General features: G+C 35.7%; 2 protein-coding genes across 3 annotated transcripts; one reads left to right on the forward strand and one right to left on the reverse strand.

The window, feature by feature from the left end:
• The first annotated feature begins 5,891 nt into the window (after positions 1-5,891).
• Positions 5,892-10,390, forward strand: LOC136203346 (ras-related protein RHN1-like). 2 transcript variants are annotated; one of them, XM_065994474.1, is made up of 7 exons: positions 5,892-6,259; positions 6,613-6,690; positions 7,133-7,300; positions 7,982-8,030; positions 8,281-8,354; positions 8,831-8,924; positions 10,085-10,390. In XM_065994474.1, the coding sequence occupies exons 2-7, from the start codon at positions 6,628-6,630 to the stop codon at positions 10,186-10,188; spliced, it is 552 nt and encodes a 183-aa protein (XP_065850546.1). In that variant the 5' UTR covers positions 5,892-6,259; positions 6,613-6,627; the 3' UTR covers positions 10,189-10,390. The 2 variants fall into 2 exon arrangements, with proteins under 2 accessions (XP_065850546.1, XP_065850545.1); XM_065994473.1 differs by having other exon boundaries at positions 5,894-6,255.
• Positions 10,391-22,071: 11,681 nt separating this feature from the next.
• Positions 22,072-23,073, reverse strand: LOC136204135 (uncharacterized). The gene has a single exon (XM_065995336.1). It carries the CDS (start codon positions 22,971-22,973, stop codon positions 22,218-22,220), a length of 756 nt encoding a protein of 251 aa, XP_065851408.1. The 5' UTR covers positions 22,974-23,073; the 3' UTR covers positions 22,072-22,217.
• Positions 23,074-24,671: the final 1,598 nt, after the last annotated feature.

Here is a 24,671-nt window from a genome sequence, read left to right on the forward strand (position 1 = left end):
CAAATTGGAGCGATCCCTTGAGTGCTCTTCACAACCCAAACACGATTTTGACTTGAATAGGCCCGACCTTCGCTTTCATTCATGCCACTAACCCGGCTACCACGCTCAATCTCTCCTTGCCCATGGCCCACATCAAACGGAATATCCCGGCGACACTTGTCAACCCACTTCAAAGAGAACTCAATAACACGTAGATTAGCTCCATCCTCACCTTGGGTTAACAATCCCGGAACTTCAAGACTTGCCACCTTACTAACTTGGCCCTCAATCCCCAAGTCTTGAATTTCTTCTACCTTCTCAACATCTCTCGGGCGGCTATCCCCATTCATCAAAGACTTCACAAACCCCACTCTCGTCATCACAATATCGCTTCTCATTGAATCCTCATAGGGTTGATGCTTCTCCAACAAGCACCACATATACCCCCACATATACACAGCAATAAAGCGCAAAATAATGAGTTCCGAGTTTACCAAGCCTTGACCTCCTTCCATCTTTTCTATGTTCCCCGAGAAGCCATTCCCCTTCAATGAACAATTGCTAAAGCCCACAACAAGATCAACCCTCACGTTCCCATCATAGGAAGTGTTCTCCCTCAATATAAAGCTCACATTCTTCACAACAAGCTTGCCTCTCATAGGCTGATCATAGTGAAGGCTCTCACTCAACATAGAGTCCACATTCCTCACAACAAGATCACTTCTTATAGGCTCCCTCAACATGAAGCTCACACTTCCCAAAACAAGATCCTCCCTCAACATACACAACCAAGCTTCCAACACAAATACTTCAACAAAACACAAAAGAGTAAGTTCAGATTTTACCCAATGAGTGACTCGATTCTTTTGCATGTAGCATGTGCTAGGCATCTCGGTGCTATCAATAGGCTTCATAGAGCAACCTTCCTCTTCCTCTCTAGAGCTCAACTCACCATATGTAGAGCTAGGTGCACTATCTCCCGGATCCCATGCTATGTCTCGTGGTAGCTTTCTCAAAGGTGGCAGCCCTTTAGGAAGCCCTATAGGTGGCTCGTTGAAAGACACGTGCTTGTCACCATTGAGCATCGGCTCTACTTCCCCACTTCCAACTTTGCTACTCCCCGTCTCAACTTCATTCCCCTCTTGGGATTTGACTTCATTAGGAGAGTGGCTAGCTATTTCAGACATGGAACCCAAATCAAGATGACTCAATGTCTCACCCGTTCCACCAATGCACCCATTCACATTCAACTCCCGAGTTGGACAATCTCCCAAAGTGGTCTCCATTTTCTTACTAGGAGAACTCTTCAAAGGTATAAGGACATATCAGATTCCGCCTTTGCGTATGGTGTAAGTGTTGCTTCTTCCTGCATGTGAGGCATCACAATCAAATTGCCATGGCCTACCAAGTAGCACATCACAAGCACCCATCTCTACAACATCACACATAGCTTCATCCCCATAAGCTCCAATAGTGAAAGGAACTTTACACCAATGAGTAACTTGAAGCTTTTCCACCTCATTGACCCAACCAAGGCGGTAAGGTCTAGGATGTGGCTCGGGAACCAACCCAAACTTGCTCATGGCGGACCGACTAATGATATTCACTTGGCTTCCTCCGTCGATCACCATCTCACACTTCTTCCCACGAACTAAGCATCGAGTTCTAAATAATCGATGACGTTGGCTAGGCTCCTCTTCACTAGGCATTGGCACCCTAGTCACCAAATACACATTGTGCTCATTGCCATCATCATCAACTTCATAGGTGTCTTCATACTCAACACTTCTCGCCTCATCCTCATCTTGGAACCGATCTTCTTCTTCATTGTAAGCATTTTCATTTCGGCTCCACTCTACATTTCCCGTCTCATAGTCATCTCGGAACCGATCTTCCTCATCATAGGCTTCTTCTCTTCGGCTCCACTCTACATTCCCCAACTCATCATCATGATGGAACCTACCTCCACCATACTCATAGATATCTTCATTATAGGACCGTTCAACATCCTCCAACTCATCATCACAATAGAATCTACCTTCGTTGTCTTCATAAGGATCCCCGTGTCGATCCCACTCAACACACCGACGCCCATTCTAATCATAGTAGACCCTATCTTCGTCTTCCTCATAAGCGGTCCCATAGTGGTTCCACTCAATGCCTCGACGTTCATCCTCCCCATGGTAAACTCTACCATCTTCATTATAATCAAGCTCATGTGCACTATGACAAAGTTCACCATCCTCACATATTTCATCTTCGGAAGCGTGCTCTCTCTCTTCAACCTCATCCTCGAATTCGCCTTCACAATAATCATACTCTTCATGTCTTACTAGCTCATTCTTGGATTGGTTCTCCTCTTCTAATTCATCTTCTTCATGGTTGTATTCAAATTCATTTCCATTTTCATCCACGATCCGTCTTTTCCCACGACCTCTCGTTTCCTCACACTCCTCTTCACAATTCGAACCGACTAATTCATGTGCCAAGCCGTCCGACTCAAAAGACATACTACAACCCAATATGGTAAAACCACCAACATCTCTCCCATCACCATAGCCATCAATCTCCACACATAAACTAATTTCATCTTTCCCCTTAAAGAGATTAATAAGCCCAAACTCCTTCTCCCCCTCTTCAAGACAAATATCCTTAATGTCCTTAAGCATACATATGTGGCTATGCCTAAGGGGCATTTCATCAAACACTTGGGGAGTACCCTTCTCAACATGGGTTTCCTCGAAACTTCCACCTCTCAATCCCCACTCCTCCTCATTCACACATGCATTTAAATTCTCATCAATAATTTCATTAACAATAAATCCACAATGAGAACTTAAATCTACTTCAACATCACAACCAACCAAATCATCACTAATAATAGGCATACCCACAACTTCCACATCAAGATTTGAAAGCTTTGGATTTACCTCCTCCTTGTATAAAATGGGACAGATTTGGGATGAATCTTTAGGAGGTAAAGTAGTGGTTGCCCTTTGGAGCCTCCTCATCTCTCCATACTCCAAGTCCTCCCTTATCCTTCTCAGTAACTCTTCACATACGAGGTTTGACTTCCTCAGCCCGGCTCTAAGACGTTCCTTTGAAGCTGGTGATAAACTCGGTTGAACCATAGTCGAAAGAAGTCTCCGTTCAAGGAAAACGATCGGCTCTGATACCAACTGATACAGATCGGATTTATCTGAAATAGTGACGTGTTAGTTTTAATCGTAAACTAACAAAGATATTCCAATTCTCTAGCTAAACTAGAAGGAGTGAATCCCAATTCATGGACTAAATCCATAGGAATATGAAATCCCCATTGTTGAAGGTAAAAACCTTAACAAAAGCTTCACAAAGAAGGTTTTAATTTGATTGATAAAAAGTTGAAGAAGAATTACAAGAAAGAGATGAATTTATATCATCTCAAAAACCCTACTTGCCTAATTACATAAAGGGTAAATAGCTTAGCTAATTAGAACATAAAGATAAGGGGTAAATGGGGTAAAGATAAGTGGAGGGGGTTGATTTGGAAGAGGGGGAGGAGCTGAGGGACCAAAGGTGTAAATAATCAGGAAGCTAGAGTAAGGAGCAAGTTCCTGAAAAGTGCAAGTACATGGGGCGTATCTAAAAGTACGCGGGGCGTACTTTGGCTGTTGAACTCTTCTCCGGATCAAACCCACAAGTACGCAGGGCGTGTTTTCTTCCACGCGGAGCGTGCCCAATCCGAGCCCTGCATATGTGACCTTCCCGACCTTCTCCGGATCAATCCCAAATACACGCGGAGCGTGTCCAAGTACACGCGGGGCGTGTCTAAGCAGATGTGTTGTATTGTTTTGGCCTATTTACTTGCTTGTTGCTCGCACTTGGTTCTTCCTCCGACTTTCCTCTTTCGGACTCGATCCTAGGGAAAGATGCCCCGCATCAACCACCAGAGCGGCTAGACAAAGGTGGTTTCGTCATGAATACCACTATTAGATCCATATATTCCTACTCTGATTCCGTTATTGTTGATAGAAGCTGGAAACGACTAGAAACCATGTGGATCTTCAGGCGAAAGGTCTATTGACAAACTGATTGAAGCTTAAAATTTTCATTGCTTCTCAATTCAACTTTAACTTTTGAAAGCTCATAATAATTCTTGTATGAACTATGTCCTGGTGGCTCCTTTTAGTATGGACGAGTTTCATGCTGCGGTTTTTCTATTCATCAAAATAAGTTAAATTTCTCTTAATTTTTAAAAGTTTTTGTAAGAGATTGGAAATGATATTTCTACAACCCAGTTGCTACATACGAGCGAGTTTACTCTTATCTTACTGATACTAATTTTGTGGATATCAATAAAAGATTTGAGATCTATAGCTTTTTAGAATACAGTTTATAAGATAATTTCTAAAGTTCTGTTAAATAGATAAGAGTAAGTTTTGGATGAAATTCGTGCATCATAGTTGAAGGAAATGGCATAACAAATGCCATTAAAATAGTTGTCCATGAGTCACATTTTGTGTTTTCTGGTCCAACTGCAAAAATTCATATCTTCTTCAATGCAAATTTGTTTTAGCTCCATGACTAGTCTCCAGATTCTCCAGATTCGTTGGTATGTTTAGTTTCATAATTCATTATCCTCATTCCAAATTTTCATTGTTGAATGCCCTCAAAAAAATTCATCAAAGTTGGAAGGTCAGACTTTTATAAAAATAGCTATTTTTTCTACTTTTCCATTTTCTTTTTCTTTATTCTTTTTTATTTCTTTTTCTGTTTTATTATTTTTATTTCATTTTTATTTTATCAACTATATCATATAATTATAATTTATATTATTTATTTACATTAAAATTAAAATTAACCACCTAGGAAATGTTAATTGAAAGTTAAAATATTTTCATTTTCAATTCCACTAAATCATTGAGATTTAGATTTAGCAATAACTTTACTTTTGTTATTGTTTCATTATTTAACATTCTCTAATTCTCTAATTTTCACCATTCTATTTTAAGTAGACATGTTCATGGATCAGTATCAGATTGGACCGAGCCTTGCATTCTTTTGCTTAAGAATGTTGAGTCCAAGCTCAACCCAACTCAATGTTAATTTAGGCAGTTTGGACCGAAGCAGACTGGGATTTTAAAACCAAATCCCGATCTCCTTAAGCACATCTAAAAAATAACATATTTATATTAGAGAAAAATATAAAAATAAACCGTGTGGTTTGGTTGATTTGCAAACAACCTCCATGATTTAAAACTTTATAATTAATGGCATGTGCTTTGTGAAATTTACAGTTAAAAGATCTATATCAAACAATACTCGTAGTTAATTAATTTGTAAAGTCATACCTTGTATTTTGTATAATTTGGAAAGTCAATCGTTTTAACTGCTCCAAATCGTTCATTTTTTTTAGAAAATAGTCGCAAAAACAAACTTTGATGAAATTTCTGAGTTTTTAAACTACATAAAGCATAGAGACTATTTACAAACTTTTAAATTACAAATACAGTAAAACCTCTATATAGGAATACATTTTGGACCAGATTATTTGTATAACAACTGGGAGGTTATTACTAAATAGAGTTTGGTAATAGATGTTATTATCAAGTTGGAACCGAGCTTTTTTTATAACAAAATAGAAATTCTTCCTATATAAAGTATTCCGGTATAGAGGTTTTATTGTATTATCTTTATAAATCAATCAAACCACATGATTTTTTTTACTTTTCTCAATATTTATAATAAAAAACTAAATTTTATACTTAAAAATAAGTATTTAATATATAAAAATATAGATTTAATCATTAAAATTAATATATCAAACCGAATCAATTTATTCTATTTCGAAGTCCAAATTCAGCCCATTCCACGCGGGCCTAAATTCGCGGGACGGTATTCGGAGCCGCACACAAGTCTAATCCTTGGACATAATTTGAATTCGGTAACGACGGCGCCGGAACAGAAAACGATAAAGAAGCAAACAGCTTGAGCTCAAAGGCAACGGCACCTGCTGGTCAACAAACAAACTACCAGTCTCTTTCAATTTTTATTTCCAATTCTCCTTTTGCTTGCTCCAGATTTCCCACTTTCCATACCGAATCCCAATTCAATTCCACCCAAACTCTCATTGGAAGTAGCAATTCCGAATCTCTTACTAGAATAAGAATTTGTTCATTCTTTCGCTTTCAACTTCTAAACAACTTCAATTCTTCGTCTATTTCAAAATCTTTCTGAACTTATTATCGATCTTCCATGGCGAGAACCAGCAACAAGAATATACAAGCCAAGCTGGTGGGTATGTCTTTCCTTTCTTTTATTATTTATATATTTCAAATTGAATGAGTTTTGTTGGATACCCTTGATCGAGTTCAGAGCATCCTGTTATACATCTGTTACGGACTTTGATCTTATCGGAACTAGAATTTTAATCATCCGCTCTGCTGTTTTAATTGAAACCGCGATTCTAGCTAATCAAACCCTTGGAATTAGGTTTTCCAAGTTAAAGAAAGCTTTTAGTTTTTGAATAATCTTAATTGCGAATCAAACTTCAATTCTCTGTTCGAGCTATGTGGTGATGGTTATGTGAATCAATTTGAAGTGAAATAGAAAGTGTATTTGAGGTTTGGACATTGTTGAGCTCTTTTTCAGGTACTTCTTGGGGATATGGGGACTGGAAAAACAAGTCTGGTTTTAAGATTTGTCAAAGGCCAATTTTTTGATTTCCAGGTACATTATCTGTGTGATTTGGGTTTTAGATTGTTCTAGCATTATTATTGGGATCATGTACAAAATCAGCCCCATGTCTATCAGAGGAAAACAAATTTAGATGCGGCAGATAAAACCATGCAATATGAACACTAACATTTTGTAGATGGAGCAATTTCAGACTCATTAAGCCCTATTAGCGTTTACTTTTACATGTAACTAATGTTAGTGCAAATGTTACATGATTTTTACATGGAGTCTAAATCTGTTTTCCCAAATTAACGGAAAATTGATTTGAGTGGGATCTCTGAAATTGCTCTATCTACAAGACCTTAATACTAATATTACACGTTTTTATAAATGAAGTCTAAATCTATTCTCCCCAACAATCATAGGGGTAAATTTATACCTTATCCCATTATTATTTATGAGTATCAAACCCTAATATAAGTGGAATGATTAGGAATCAACAATAGGAGCAGCCTTTTTCACTCAAGTTTTATCACTGAATGAGGCCACCATAAAGTTTGATATATGGGACACAGCTGGGCAGGAAAGATACCATAGCTTGGCTCCCATGTATTACCGTGGCGCAGCAGCAGCTGTTGTGGTGTATGATGTCACAAGCAAGGTATCTTCTGTCATTTATTCCTGTTTGTCTCAAGCTTTCTTCTTTATATGTTTCCATATATTTTTCAGGAAGCTTGATCAAATCAATCAGGCCTTATAAAATGGGCTGATGACTTTAGTTAACTACTCCTGTAGTTTTTGGGTGGATAGAAGCTTGAGTTCAAGCCTTTTGTTTGAGGGTAAAAGGCACACATGACCCTTCCACTTTGGTGTTACTAACATGATGATCCCTCAACTTTGAGGTTGCTAACATGATGGCTCCTAAGGAGTGTGATTTACTAGCATTTCATGTGGTCATTAGTCATTTGGACTTTATGTTAGTATACGTCAAACTTCAGGGATTTTTATGTCCGGTCATCATGTTGGTAACGCCAAAGTTGAGAGGCCATGGGTGTATTTTACCCTTTTGTTCGATGCCATGTATTTACGTATATAACAACTTTCAGGAGGCCTTTTCATTTCTATTTTCCTTGGTGTAAGCATGATCAGGGATACATCTGTTCATACTATCCATCTAAGGCAAACAAATAATTTGATGTATTAAGTAATGCAAACACGAGTGACTTAGTATACAATTTGAACTTTCTAGCTTCATTTACTTGACTTATTTCACTTCAAGTTTACTTTATTCGGTATTACGATGAACTTGTCTTGATTTGGACTCTACTGACTTGTGTTGTAGGAATCATTTGAACGAGCCAAAAAATGGGTTCTAGAATTGCAACGACAAGGTAACTAACTGGCCTTAGATAGCATTCTGTATTTGATTCTTCGTAATTAAGAAAACTAAGCGTATCTGGTGTAGTCTTTCATGCTCTTCACCTTATTTATTATATGATAATCACTACATCCTCCTTTTTCAGTGTTTGCATAATATGGGTTCATTAGTCTTTCCAGTGACATTTCCTGGAAAACTATAGTTTTCTTCCAAAGTTTGAAATTTGGTGCTTATGAAGTATGGTATCTTATATATTGTATCAGGCAATCCAAATCTAATAATGTTCTTGGTGGCGAACAAAGTTGACATGGAAGACAGGAGAAAAGTTACAAGTGAGGTATTTGCCAGTCAGATGATCTCCTATTTTTTGGCTTAATATAATTACACATCCAAACTTACTTTGACACCCTAAACTTATAGTTGAACCTATTGTTACACACCTAAACTTGTCAATTTTGGACCACCGTCACCCCTATTTGCTGATTTGGCAGATTTCAATGTTGACATGGAACCATTAAGTCAAACTTCCACCTAAGTACATTCCATGTCATGTCAGTAAGTAAATAAGGGTGTTAGAGGTCTGAAATTGACAATTTTAGGTGTGTAACATGTCCTAGTATAAGTTCAGAGTGTCAAATGGCAAAAAATAACAAGTTTATGTGTATGGTTATGTATTAAATCCCTCCTTTTTCTTCTATTCTTAAATTTGTGGGGTTGCCATAAGAAAATAATTGATTTATCCATGGAAAAATAAGAATTACTGTACACATCTAGCGGATCCAAATATGTGAAGTAGTTTACTGAATGTTGCAGGAAGGTGAGCAATATGCTAAAGAAAATGGCTTGGCTTTTCTTGAAGCTTCTGCAAAAACTGCACAGAATGTCAATGAGCTCTTTTACGAGATAGGTAACTGCATATCATATTTCTAAAGAATCTATTGTGATTTTGAAGTGAACCACAATGAACACAGACTGCCTAGAATTCCATATAGTCATAGGGACGGATCTAGGAAGGTCGAGAGGGCGCTTGAGTACCCACTGTTCCTAGAAAACTCCATTGAACCTGTATATAGAGCTTTAATTTTATAGGGTAAAGGCATCCAAAAAATTTCAATTAAGCATCTATAGGCATTAGAACATACTCTGTCACTGAATCTGAAACTGCATTTAGAAGCCTATGTTGATTACTAGCCTTGCTTGTTTCGAAAAATAGGGAAGCCACGGCGGATGAGTAGAAAATAGGACACCTTCTATGGTAGAAAAAACAAATAAATACAGGAATTATGTGATAAATAAATATGAAATGATTGAATACAACTCCAGAATAACTCCAAAATGCAACCATTGAGTTCCACTGGCTGCCTCATGTCTATGAAACATTGTACTTGTGATTTCATTAAATCCTATCAACGATCATTTAAGTTTAGGTATATTATTGTTTATTTTATTTTATTTCTTGTATCAATAAATTAACTTATCTTTACATTTTTTACCAATAAAGTCAATTTAAATATTTTTAGGCCAAATTCTTGTCGGAAATATTGAGTAGGATGTTTAGTCAATTCAACCAGACCACGTAAGCGCCACATGTATCCATTTTCTTTTACCTCCCAATCTTCATTTAACTCTAGTTAACCTAACTAACCTAGTAAATAAACCAACTCACCCCAAACCCACTATCAAAACCGATCTCAATCGACCTAAAAATTAACTTTAACTAACCTAGTAAATAAACCAACTCACCCCAAACCCACTATCAAAACCGATCTCAATCGACCTAAAAATTAACTAAGCGTCCTAGTCAGCATTTCCAGTGAGAATTTGGCCTGAGAATATTCAAAGTGACTCATTGATGCGAAATGCAAAGATGAGCTATTTACGGGGACATTGTCAAGCCTGGCCACCCTCAGTTAGGATGATTGGCCGCAACTTGAGTGGTACCACCCGCCCTGCCCTATGGTACCACCTATAGGCGGCTGTCTGTCCTACAGCCGCCCAAAAAGGAAGTACAGTGATAAACTTAAATGACCGTTAGTGCGATTTACCCTGGTCTATGCGTTGTTGCAGCTAAGAAATTGGCAAAAGCTGCCCCGTTGCTGCGTCCAACAACTGGAATGAAATTGCATAGCACACAGCAACCAAGTGGTAGAAGAATGTTCTGCTGCTCCTAGTAGTCAGAACTCATGGTCTACTGGTGGATCATCAGACAGAGTTGAAGATAAAGCTGTTGTATGAAGAGAAATGATTCTCTGTGGAAGTTCTGTTGGTTGGTTGTATATTATTACATCTCAAATGCAAATACTTTGTTGGAATACCAAACTTTAACATCATCAATCATATGCAAGAAAGCACAAAAATAACTTTTGTGAGTGATCTTGATTGCAGAATTATTTATGGTGAATGTTACCCATGCATAAAAAGAAGGGTAAAGTAAAGAAAAAAAAACTATGCTTTCATTTTTCGTTTGCGACTAGGAAATGCTTGGGGTTTTTTGGTTTAGTAAAAACAAGGACTTCAAAATTAAAATGAACGTTGACGATCTTAAAATTGAAAAATTCAAAGTCTTACTATCTTTTGATTTTGAAATGGCTAGTTTCCCAAATAAGCACCTCGTTAGAGAAACCAGAAATCCCTGAGAAGTACAGAGGACATCTTTCTCTCAACTGACATCTTATGGGTAACGATAAAAAAAAAATGACTAATTAGGTAAAAGAAAATATAGACTAATTGAATTTAGGCTAGTTACAAGTAGAGGTGATGTGGTTACACAGATTTGTAGATGAGTATATGTGGTATTTTTAGTTACAAACACAATCCTGTGGTTTGCAAAATTTTACATTTTTTTTTTACTTTGTCAAATTTGGCCGATAGCGACCTCAAAATGAAGATTTTTAAAAATTAAAGTTATTTAGTATCATATTTATTATAAAACCATATTTTAATTGTTTAAAAACATCATTTAATCCTTGAAACTCTTCATTTTGAGGTCATTATCGGCCAAATTTGGCAAAGTAAAAAATACAAAATTTTACAAACCACGTGGTTGCATTTGTAATGAAAATTGCAAATTCGTGTAACCACAAAGCATCTATTTGTAATTGACCCTTGAATTTAAAAATAAAATTAAATCTATTATTTTTTATAAAAATTAAAGTGGATTACTATACCCAGTCCCAATTTCACACTTCCAGCCCCGAAAAAAGACGTAACCGCCCTTTAACCAAAAATTGAAAATTCCAAACCCTCCCAAATACATTTTTCTAACCTTGCTTGGGTAGGGGTTAGTGGAGGTTAATTAAAGGGAGGTTATTTTTCTAACCTTGCTTGGATAGGAGTTTAAATGGAGGTTATTTTTCTAACCATGCTTAACTTGCTTGGAAAGGAGTTTAAGTTTAAATGAAGGTTAAATGAGGTTAAATGGAGGTTCAAAAACCTTCAATTTCAGTCCCACCAAATTGGTGGGATCTGGAGGTTCTCTAACCTCCCCTCCCTTTCCCTCCCTTCCCTTCACTTCCCTTCCCCTCCCTTCCCCTCCCTTTAATTAACCTCCCTTTAATGAACCCTGTGAAACCTTCATCCAAGCGGACCCTCAAACTCTCCCAAATACATTTTGATCCGAAATCAAAGACAACACGTTTGATGGAGAGCAATCCGTTATCATCGGGAAGAGACGAGAGTGACGTTGTCCCTGAAGTCGAGGTATTTTTTCGATTAAACTTCCATTTAATTCTGTAATTTTTTTAAAAAAAAAATCTGGTTCGGGGCTCGGGCGTGTGAGCATCACGCTTCACCTCATGGTGGGACGTTTGAACATTACGCCCCACCACATGGTGAGGCGTGATGCTCACACGCCCCACCATGAGGTGAGGCATGATGTGCATACGCCCCACCATGAGGTGGAGCATAATGTTCAAACGTCCCACCACATGGTGAGGCGTGATGCTCATACGCCCCACCACATGGTGGGGCGTGATGCTCATACGCCCGAGCATAATTGTTGCTGTTTTTTCGGGTTTAGACACTGAAATGCTGTAGAAATGTCGCGTGTTGTAATGTAATGTTCGTTATTTATCATTTGTAGGAGGTTTCGTTTGAAGAATTTGGCGGAAACGGCATTGATTACAGTTCGCAGTTTTTTCCCAAACAAACGTTTCAAACATATCATGAAGCTGTTAACTGGGTAAAACAGACGGCAATTGGGATCGGCTTCGAGCTAACCACAGCGTCGCACAAGACAGGGGGCAAGTCAAAATGGTTATTGGTTAAATGTGCTCGTGGTATTAAGAATTATAGAAGGAAAAGGGATATGGATATAGAGGAAGTAGTATGGAGGGATACAAAAACCAAGTACTGTGGTTGCAAATTCCAGATAAAGGTTCTGAAAATCGCTGAATTAGGCGGTTGGGTGGTGAATGGGATTGCTGGAGATAGAGGACAACATTGTCACCAGTTGGCTGTATATCATCAGGGCTACAGACAGATGAGCGGACTAAGCTCGGGTTCCAAAAAACTTGTTCGTGAAATGAGTTCAGCTCAAGCTAAGCCTTGTGCTATTTTTGCTGCAATCAAAGAAAAAAATCTAGAGGATTGTCCGACACAAAGACATGTCTATAACTACAGGAAGAAAATCAGGACTGAGAGCTTTGAGGGTCGGGATGTAATCGGTCAGTTTTATCGGCTTGCTGTAGATAAGGAATACGTACATTGGACGCAAGTGGTGCCGGGCAGCAATGTTGTGACTCACTTATTTATGGCACATCCTACATCGATCACATTGTTCTGATCTTATTTTTTGTTTGTTGGTATGGATTCAACATATAAAACAAACAAGTATAAGATGTCATTCCTTGAGATCATTGGAATGACGCCTTCAAACAAAAACTTCTTGATCGCATATGCAATCATGAAGGATGAAACTGAGGGAAGTTATATGTGGGTGTTACAAAAATTGAAGCTTTTGCTCCAACCTGATGTGCATCCGACAGCCATTGCTACGGACCGGGAGTTAGGACTGATGAGACCGGTTCGTGAGGTATTTCCTCATAGTCATCATTTATTGTGCACATGGCATATTAATAAAGATGTGGAGGATAGAGTAGGAAAGTTGTGTGGAATGAAGAGTTTTGGTGAAATTTTTAAGAATTCCAAATGGAAACGTATAATTGAAGCCCCTGACAGTAGCCGAATATGAGGCGACAGTGGTAGCCATGAAGAATACTACTACCAACTGGCCTCGTGTGATAGAGTACGTGGAGACCACATGGCTAGTGCATAAAGAGAAGTTTTGTCGAGCATGGAGGAACAAGGTGTTGCACTTAGGAAACACCACAACCTGTCGAGTGGAGAGTTCACATGCGCAGTTGAAACAGTGGTTGAATTCATCTACTGGTGCACTCGATACAGTGTGGGCGAAGGTGCACAAGGACATTGAGGCTCAAATCGAGGCGATCATCAAGTGAGACATTTATTCTGTTATTTAATTTAATCTTTTAAATTGTAATCCTTTACTGTATATAATCAGATACTCACTCGAGGACTCGAGAAGAAGAACTGCGGTGGCTCACTGTCAACAACCTTTCAAGTATCTCAACTTACACGTTTCACATTACTGCTTGAGTGTACTGAATGATGAGCTCAAGCGTATGCGCGGATTGAGTATGGATGTGGTAAGTGAATACGGATGCGTGTTGCCCATGACTCATGGCATTCCGTGTGCATGTGAGCTTAAAACGTATATTGACACGAACACATCGATCTGTGCTGACCGCATCCATCCTTTTTGGAGATCTCTTGCGTTTGAAGGTTTGAGTGACATACCAGTTACTGATCCCTTATATGCTGACGGGTCTGAGGATCACCGGTTTTTTCACTCTCTTGTGGAAAAGGTTGAAAAATTAGATCCTTCAATGGTACATAGCATATCGATGATGATTCATGATCAGATATTCATGATTCATGATGTTGTAGCAGATGGTAACTGTGGATTTCGTGTTTTAGCCGATGCCATCACCTATAACCAGGAGGAGTGGAAGCTGATGAGAGTGCTCATAGAGAATGAGATGCGGACAAACCGTGATCTGTATGCGCCAGTGTTCGGGAACGGATTCGATGCTGCCCTCACGCGTATTAAATGGGCAGGAGCGGGGTGTAGTGAGTCCCACTGGACGGTGAGTCCGGATGACTTATTTGCTGCTGCATCTGTTTTGAATGCAGTAATATTCCTTTTTACTACATCACGGTTAGGATGTTGCACTATACTGCCGATGCGTTCGGACGATGGAAGACCACCAGAGCGAGAGATTGTGATTTGTCATTTGGGGAGTTATCATCACTACATACGTCTTTATTTAAGTCCTGCATTTCCAGTGCCTCCCATTGCCACCCAATGGCGTATATTTCGTGATCCGAGTGTTCGTCACTTGGACAATCTATACGCTGAAAGGAGAGCGGCTTGGACTAGATTAGATTAGCTTTATGTGTTGTAATTAATAATATTTATTCATGAACTTATATTATTGTTACTGATTTTAGTTAAAATTATATGGTATTTTTAGGTTTAAAGTACAATTCTGTAGTTACGGGTTTAACGGCCTACTTACGGGTTTAATAAGTTATTTTTTTTTGCCAATCCGTCACGCGGACGTGATAGCCACACGCCTCACCACGGGTGTGAATTTGGGACTGAGTTTAACAACACCCGAATTAAATCTATTATTTTAAAAGAAATTTAAGGGGGCGGTTGCCTCCTTTCTTTTAAAAGAAAGGAAAAATTACACACAAATTCAACTTTTCAAAACTATTTACAACTATATTAAATCATAATTTTGGATTATGTCAAACTAGTAAAATCAGTACTTTTAATATATTTTAAAGATTAGAATTTATAAATTAGAAGTGTATTTTTTAGGGTTTATGAATTAGAGTCTAGAATTTTTAAATTATGGTGTAAAATTATAATATATAGAGAATAATGACATATTAAAATTAAGTTTGGTGATATGACTTAATTGTAATTTTGTACTTGGTTATGATATTCATGTATTTGACCAAAAAGAAATGTAGGAAGCCCAAGACCTAAATGCAGCTTGGAAAAGCCCATTGATAGCTTGATTTGAGGCCCAAACATACGAGGAGTACAAGTAGCACAATCCTATATAAACCTTTTAAGAATCTTATACTTTGTCCTTTTATCCATCTTTTAAATTTCTGTTAATTATTTCACACATTGAATCATCAATTTAATATTTCAAAGTTTTCTGTATTGATTACGCCAATGATACATTAAGGTGCCGTTTGGTAAGATGTAATGACCTTCGTAATGGAATGATCATTACATTGAAGACTCATTACCATGTTTGGTTGCATGTTACAATTTCATTGTAATGGAATGAGAAAACCTTGAGTTAAATTTTGTTGAAGAAATTTTGTAATCCCCATTACATAGAAAAATGACTTGAATTCTCATTACATTGCCATCTAACCTCTCATTTCTCAAATCTCACCTCTCAATCTCACCTCATTATTGTAAAAAATGCAAAAAGTAGAAAAACATGAAAATTGAAAACGAAAAAAATGAAAAAAAAAACGAAAAACCAAAAAAATGCGAAAAATGAAAAACTGGAAAAATGAGAAAATAGAAAAACGGTGAAAAATGTTGAAAATGGAAATTAAAAGAAACGAGAAAAATGTAAAAAAATATGATAAAGCGAAAAACTATATACTAATTTATTGATTTCGGTTAATCTAATTTTGTATTTGATTTTGATTTGATTTTTCACATTTTTTATGTTTTTCGTTGATTTTAATTATGTAAATAAAATTTTATGATTGCATTTAATTAGGAACATATAAGTATTGTAATGGTTATTACATTACATCATAATTGTCAACCAAACATGGTAATAAAATCACTATTCCATTCCATTACATTACAAACGACATACCAAACGGACCCTAAGTGAATCATTTAACCACACATTGAGTTAGCATGATTAACTTCAAATTCGTTAAAAAATGATGAATTTCATGTATATCTAAAATTGTAAACTTAAATAGTTATATTCTCAATTTGGAAAATAATTTATATTGTTATATCCTGAATTTGGAAAAATAATTTTTATTGTTATCTATAATCACATTAAATAATTATAAAAAACTCTTTTTGAATTATTTAAAATATATATTTTTTTAACAAAAAAGTTTAGGTAAATGTGGCCTGCCTGCCTACTCGATGAGGATTTATAATATCCTGTCTCTGCAGCGTAGTGATGGCAGCAGCGTCTTTATTGTTCATAGCTCATATATCAGTAGCTGCCTGGTGGTTCGGTTGGTGAAAGCAATCGCGCTTAGAGGTGGAATTCGATGGAGCAATGGGCGTCCAAAACATCTGGTTCGAAATGGATGCTAAATCTGTTGTGGACAGCATCATGTCCATGCGAGTGGATGATTCGGGGTTCGGTGGTATTATACAATAATGCAAAAGTCTTCTTGAGTCACGTCAGGATTTTCATCTGGCTTTTATTCCGAGATTAGCCAATGGAGTTGCTCACTTGATAGCGAGGAATGCTCTAATTCAATGCTAATAATTTTACTTCGTTTATTATTCCTAGTTGGTTCAATCCAGCTTTATGTAAGGATAATTGTTTAATTTCGTAATAAAGTTCACGTCAAAAGAAAAAAATTCTTTCTGAATTATTCAAAGGCAAAAAGTATAATTAAGCATCTAAATGTTACATGTTTTAAGAATCAAAACTCTGATCAATTATTTTTCCACACTGAGTTCTTGATTTTTTTATTTTGTTATGGGTCAAGTTATTATTTAACTTTTTCATCGAGTTTGGACGACACCAGCCTATAAGGGATCCGGTTTGCTGATGTAAATTTTCACTTCCGTGTGGACAAATAAAAAAATAAATTTCTTGACTAGAGGAGAGAAAATAAAAAGTAAAAAGAAATTACATAAACCGATTTTGACTAGTTTTTTTCAAGTTGGAAATCGAGTTTGAAAGAACCCAATAAAAATGGATTTTGGTGTTGAGGAAGAAGATCGATTTGGGTGATTTGGGGAGAAGGACATGTTGTTAATCCTACGAATCAAAGTTTCTACAATGCTATCATCAATACGGAAGCCTGTGAAGGGAGTTAGCATCACTGAATCGGACTTGGATGGGAGATGGTTGAGAAATCCATTGGAGGCAGTTGATGAGGATAATTTAGACAGTTTAAATATTGATGAAGTTTCGGTAGGGGACAAGTCTAAATCCATGGCGTTTAGGAGCAAGAATATACCAACAAGTGGTGGCCCCTTCCGAATTGATAGTTCAAACAATAAGGAAGTCAGAATTCTCTATTGAAGACGGACTTATTCACGATCCAAAATGGCCATGCATGGGGAATGTCAGTATGAAAGTAGAATTTGATATCAAAAAACGGATATGGGGCGGGTCCTAGTATCCAGGCCCATCTGGGGAATGTCAGCTGGAACTGCTGTAGGCTTGGCAACCCACAAACAATTAGTGTTCTAAAGGATCTGGTGCAGGTCCACATGCCCATGTTAGTGTTTTTTATGGAGACAATGTTTAACTCAGAATGCATCTCAGAAATATATAAATAGCTTGGTTTTGAGGTCATTTTTGTGCAGTATCTTATGTAAAACATTCAGCGAATTCAGCCGATCATCTCTTAGCTAAGACGGTCAATTCTCAGTCTGTTCATGGTGTGTAGACATGTCCAGCACCTTAAATCAATTTTGTTCTTTCTTCCGATTCTAATAATTAAGAAGTGTTTTATTAAAAAAAAAAAAAGTTTTAGGCTTAATTATGTTTTTTTTCCTTATTTAAAATATCGCATAAGACGTACATGAAACAATTTATGCATTTTTTAATGTGTTTGGTATTCGTTAATAATTTAATATCAAATGTAAAAAAAAAAAAAAAATAATAATAATAATGAAATTAGTTTGGGCACATTAATTTACAGGCATTTAAAGAAAACAAGTGCATTATTAAATGAAATAAAGTGGACAAATGCCTCGCAGTTAACAGTCTGTTTGTTTTTCCATTTATGCATTGATATCACCATTCGAGTCCCTCAGAAACAGAGAGACTGGGAGAGTTTTACTGCTATTATTTCCTCATCTCTTCTTTATTTTTACTTCGTTTCGTTTATAGTGCAAGAATATCTCTACTGTTATTAATTAACAATAATTTTACTCTGTTCAACAAAACAAACAATAATTTTACAGTTAACATCTGGGTAAATTACACCTATGCCAACTTCAATTCGTAACGGTATAGCCACTGAATTTTATTCTTTTTAAACATTGGTGGCCATTGAACTTTAACTAATTCCTCAAAATAACCGGTAACGATCTCAAAATAAAAATATTCAAGAATTAAAGTTGTTCAGAACGACATTTACCATGAAACCATATTTTTTATTTTCCAAAATCACATATTTTGGAGCTTTCTTTCTCTACAAATTCACACTCTGGCCTAACCAAAAAAACACATAATGATCTCAAAACGAAATTTTCAAGGATTAAAGTTCCTTAGAATATCATTAACTCTTCGAATTTTTTATTTTGAGGCTGTCAACGGTCGTTTTGAGACGTTGGGTGGCCACCGGTATTAAAAAGTATAATGTGAAATAGTCATACTGTTAAGAATTGAAGTTCAGTGACCACAATGTTAAATGGGTAAAATTCAGTGGTCATGGGTGTAATTTACCCTTAACATGTTGAACATCTAAATAATCTATATACTCCATTCATTCCATTATATAGGTCATTCTAGCAAATTAGTTTTTTTCCTAAATATAAGTCATTCTAGGATTCCAATGCTTATTGCCCAATAGTGACATGAGAGGGAATTATGTTTTGTATTGGTACATGTGTTTTTTAATATTCCATTGCCCAATAGTGACATGAGAGAGATTTTTTTTTAGTTAACCAATATATTTCTTAATTTGTGTGAAATACCCTAGAATGACTTATATAATGGAATGGAGGGAGTATAATATAAAACAGTAACGATGGAGCTGAGCTCAGGTGTTCCTCCTTTTTTACTGATAAAAAATATAATATAAAAAATAATATATTAACTTTAGTTATATTATTATATTTATTTATAAAAAGATTATTTTATCCGTACTATATCTAAGAGTTCTACAGAATTTAAATTAATCCTTAAAATCTCTCTGATTCTCTGCATATCTATATCTAAAAGTTCTACATAATTTAAATTAATCCCTAAAATCTCTCTAATTCTCTGCATATCTATATTCTATATATAATATAAAACAGTAACGATGGAGTTGGGATGTCACTTCATTATTTTTTACTGATAAAAAATATAATATAATATATAATATATTAATTTTAATTATATTATTATATTTATCTATAAAAAGATTATTTAAATTAAATGTGAAAATAAAATAATAATATTTAATTTATATAGCACCTTTATATCATTAATTGTAATTATTAAATTATATTTTTGTTAATATTTATATATTAAGATGAATCTGTGCATCGCACGGGTCAAAAACTAGTTTAAATATGAAATAGTACCTTTAAGCTTAACAAAAAGAAAAATTTAAATTTAATTTTTTTTGTACAACACGTAGAAAACAAGATAGAAGTTAAAAAAAAAATTTAAGATGAATGTACGAATTTCTTTTTACCAGTGAAGACTAATAATATGAACAGTCTTGATCACATGTAGAATTTGCTTATTCGTCGTTAAATCTACGCTTATTAGAATCCTAAGGTGGAGATTCAAAGAATCATGAGGTTTAAATTTAATAAGCCTACTGCAATAGTGTTTAAAATTGGCCTACTAGCATCATTTATTATAATGTTTAAAATACTATATGCATTTGTAGATTTTGCTAACCAATATTGAATTTTGACGTAGTGTTTGATATGCCGATGTGTTATTTGAATTGAATTATAAATATAAATCACTATATTTTTTGAGAAAAGTATAAAAATTAGTTTTGTGGTTTGATGGATTTGTAAAAACAAGTATTCGTAGTTAAAAAGTTTTTAAATATCAGTTTATACTTTGTAAAATTTTCAATCAAATAATATTTGTAGTTTAGTTAATTTGTAAAATCAAATTTTGTATTTTTGATAATTTGCCAAATCTCTATTTTTTCGAATAAATAGTTATAACTATGGTTGAGCCGAGCCGAACTGCTCCCACTCATGAGCGGGTTAGTTTATTGCCTCCAGTCATGACTATAATTTTTAACAGAATAAGAACATCTCCAAGAGACTCTTAATGTATTCTCTAAAAATAATATAAATAATTGACTCTTAGTGATTTAAGAGTGACTAAGACATATCCTCTCCAACAACACTCTTTATATTCACTCCTTATTTATTATTTTATCATTAAAATTATCAATTGTTGTTATATTTACCAATAGTGTGAGGAGAGAGACTCCTCAATAATAAATTATTAATAAAAAATGAATTAAGAGACATTAAAAGGTGGAGAGAGACTCTATTATTAGAGAGGATGGAGAGCCTCTTAGAACATCTCTGATGGAGGGTGTCTAAAAGAATGCCAAAACTTAATACATAATCCCAAAATATAACATTTTATTGTTTTTTTCATCCACATCACTTTTGACAACTTTTACTTAAAAAATGCTCCAACAGAGGTTGTTTGAAAAGTTGCTATTATAATCCTACAAACTATTATTTTATTGTAAACATTAAAAATAAAAGGCTCCAGATTTTATTATTTCTAGGAGAGGGACCACAGATTTTATATTAAAAAATAATAAACAAGGTTGACAAGAGATTGCCTAAAATTGGCAACGTTCTTTGGCACCCACAATCACTCCAATAATGGGCACCCTTTAAAAGTTGTCAAACCTAATGTCATATCAGCTGGCACTCTTTTGGGCACCATTTATTGGAGATGCTCTTAGTTATTTGAGGAGCCATTAAAAGGCTGTTGGAACTGGTTTTTTATTCTTCCTTCTCAAACTTTAACTTAAGAGCGAACTTAAGAGGCTGTTGGAGATGCTCTGAACATTTCCAAGTCTATTAACTACACGAAGCACAAACCTTGTTTTAAAATAAATTTTATTTTTGTACCTTTTTTTAGTTACTCTTAGCTTAGCATTTGTGTACTTATCCTCTATAGTCTTCTTAGTTCACATGCATCTCCATTCTAAAACAAAACAACCTTTTTCTTCCCATCAAATCTAAGAGCATCTCCAAAAGCTCTTAGTTCGCTTCCTAAAAATAATATAAAAAATTAACTTTTAGTGATTTAAGAGTTATTAATGCATATCATCTCCAATAATACTTCTTATATTCACTCTCTATTTATTATTTTATTATTAAAATTATTAACTATTGTTATATTAACCAATAGTGAAAAGAGAGAGACAAATCAATAATTAATTATTGTTCTATCTACCAATAGTGAAAGGAGAGAGACTCCTTAATAATAAATTATTAATAAAAAATGAGTTAAGAGTCACTAAGAGCATCTCCAATAGAGGTGCCTACAAGAGTGCCAAAACTTATTAAAATATAGTATTTTATTGTCTCTTTCATCCACGTCATTTTTGACAACTTTAATTTAAAAAATGTTCCAATAGAGGTTGCTTGAAAAGTTGCCACTATAATCCTATAAATTATTATTTTATTATAAAAAAATATTCCAAATTTATTATTTTTAGGAGAGTATATTAAAAAATAATTAAACAAGGTTGCCAAAAGGTTGCCAAAAATTGGCAACTTTCCTTGACACCCACAATCACTCCAATAGTGGACATCCTTTAAAAGTTGTCAAACCTGATGCCACATCAGCTGGCACTCTTTGGGCACCGTCTATTTGGAGATGCTCTAAGAGGTGGATAGAGGCTCTCTATTAATAGAGAGGATGAGGAGGCTCCCACTAAGAGACTGTTGGAGTTGATTTTTAACCATCCCTCCTCAAATTTTAACTTAAGAGCCGATTTAAAGATTGTTGGAGATGCTCTAAACCAATGACTAAAGACAACTTCATATTTCTCTCCAAAAACAACCGAAAATTACAATAACAAAAAAACAAAAAAACACTGAAAATTAACTACAAAAAAAACACACTTTTGCTCCAAAAAAATTCATCTAAATTTTCATGCTTACACTACTAAGCCAACTCAAAAAAAAAAACAAAACAAAACAAAACCCTCACCATGAAGGAGAGGTAGATGGAGATCCAGAAGAAGAAGACAAACCATTATTACTCACAGAATCACTCCCAGAAGCCCCCAAAGACCTCGCATCTCTCAACGAAACCGAACTCCCCTCCGCCGGCAACTTCTTCATAGGCGTCAACGGAGGCGTAGAAGAAGCACATCCTTCAACTTTAGTACAAATCTCATCTTCCTCACCTGAAGATGATAACCCCGGACTTCCAGTCTCCAATCTCGACGGCGACGAATCCGGCGTTTCAAACGGCGTTTCCCCCACCACACTATTCCCATCATAAATCGGATTCGAAATGTAAACAAAAGGCTCATCATCATTGACCTGAATTTGAACTTCAGAAGCAGCCGGAGTTAGTGCAGTAGGTGAAGTTTTCACAAGGCCGATATGTTGATGAGGGCTTGAATTTGATAGCTGTTGTTGCTGAGTATGAATTTGAAGAATGTTATGGAGTTTCCTTGATTCTAGCGTTGATTTTGAAGGGTAAAATAGACTTCTCGGAGCCTCAAGTACTCCCGGAGTAAAACTCCGTTGGACGGTGGGGGCCGGGGCGGAGGTGACCGTGGTGGTGACACCACTGGTGGGGGGGCTACCGGTGTGACGGAGTTGTTGACGGCGGCGGAGTAAGAGGGTGCAGTAGAGTTCAGCTAACAGGACTAAAACAAGGGTGAGAACAATGGCGAGGGTTATTACCATAACTAGAGTAGCTCCCATAATTACCTTGGATGCACCTTTCATTTTTTGAGTTTTTTACTCTGTTTGATTCTCTGAGGAGTCTCTTTGGGGAATGATGAGCAGTAAAAAATAGGGGCGAAAAAGAAATGAGGGGAGGAAGGATTTTTTTACTTTTGGCGCGAAAATGTAGTTTGGGGTTGATAAGGATGGGAGATGAAAATGGAATCTATTAATCTATGGGAGGCATTGGGCGTGGGAATGTAAAAGCCTTTTTTGTTGTCAACCAATGAGCTCTTAAAATACATAAAGTACATTAGTCGTGGATTTTGCCATTGGAAAAAACGGATTCAATACTCTCAAAAAAACAAAAAAAAAAAAAAAAAATCACGTTGTAAAAATCAATGGTAGCTTTCATAAAAACGATTGCAAAAACCATCCTGAGACCCCTGATCTTTCATTGTTTGATGCATTAAGCTTTCGATCTTTCATTTAGACACATTGAACTCCTGATCTTTCATTATTTGGTGTATTAAGCCCTCGATATTTCATTTAGACACATTGAGCCATTGATCTTTCATATATATGAGTTTATCAGACCCTTCTATAAATCAATTCATATATAAGTGTATTAAGGGCATGTTTGGTTAGATTTATATAACCGCAACGTTTAGCATTTTCTCTGAACACTGCAGTATTTTTTAGCTTTTCACGAAAAGCTCTTTTTAGAGCTTTTTATGAACAACTGTTTGTAGTTACTCGTTATTGACAAAATTATCTTTCTTATTTCCACAAAATGTGTTTCCTTTTTAACATTATTTTTATTTTTAGAACATAATTATCGAAAAACAAGGTTTTGTTGCGTTCAGTAAATTTTTTTTATTTAATTTTTTTTTATTAATTTGTATAATACATTTTTTATTTTATAATTTATTTGTTGATTAATTTAAAATATGTCCATATTAGACATTTTAAATACTAACAGCAACAATTCAGTATAATTTTACCAACCACTAATAATTAAACAGTTAATAAGAAACAACCAACAACAATAACAAATAGCTAACAGTTGAATCAAACATGCCCTTAATACACCTATATATGAATTGATTTATGGAAGGGCCTAATGAACTCATATATGAAAGATCAAGGGCTCAATGTGTCTAAATGAAAGATCGAGGGCTTAATGCACCAAACAATGAAAGATCAGGGACTCAATGTGTCACAATGAAAGATCGAGGGCTTAATGCACCAAACAATGAAAGATCAGGAGCCTCAGGATGCTTTTTGCCAAACTTGTTGGTCCCTTATAACGTAACAAGTTAGTTCCAAGGGGGGGATAGGAACTATTTAAAATTTTGTACGTTAAGGCTGACTTCTTTTTCTCTAAAAAAAGGATTACACAGCGCGCTGAGTAAATTAAGACACTAGCTTAGTCAACTGGTGACTAAGTCAGCTTCTTTCTCAAGAGATAGCACTTGAGTCTATTCCTGAACTCAGATACTCAATACACACAACTCAGCGTGACCTCTTTACTTGGTCAGTTTTGTTTAAGCAAGCAATATATATATATATATATATATATATATATATATATATATATATATATATATATTAAGGAGTTTAAGGTTAGAAAGATGTTACTCAGCAGATTTATCCAGGTTCGGCCTCTAAGCCTACGTCCTGTCCCCGGAACACATTCCGAGCTTTCGAATTCTCTACTGAGCTCTTTAACGGTAGAGCATCAAACCTTTTACAACTTAG

This window comes from Euphorbia lathyris, chromosome 8, assembly GCF_963576675.1.
Source record: "Euphorbia lathyris chromosome 8, ddEupLath1.1, whole genome shotgun sequence".
Taxonomy (NCBI): Eukaryota; Viridiplantae; Streptophyta; class Magnoliopsida; order Malpighiales; family Euphorbiaceae; genus Euphorbia; species Euphorbia lathyris.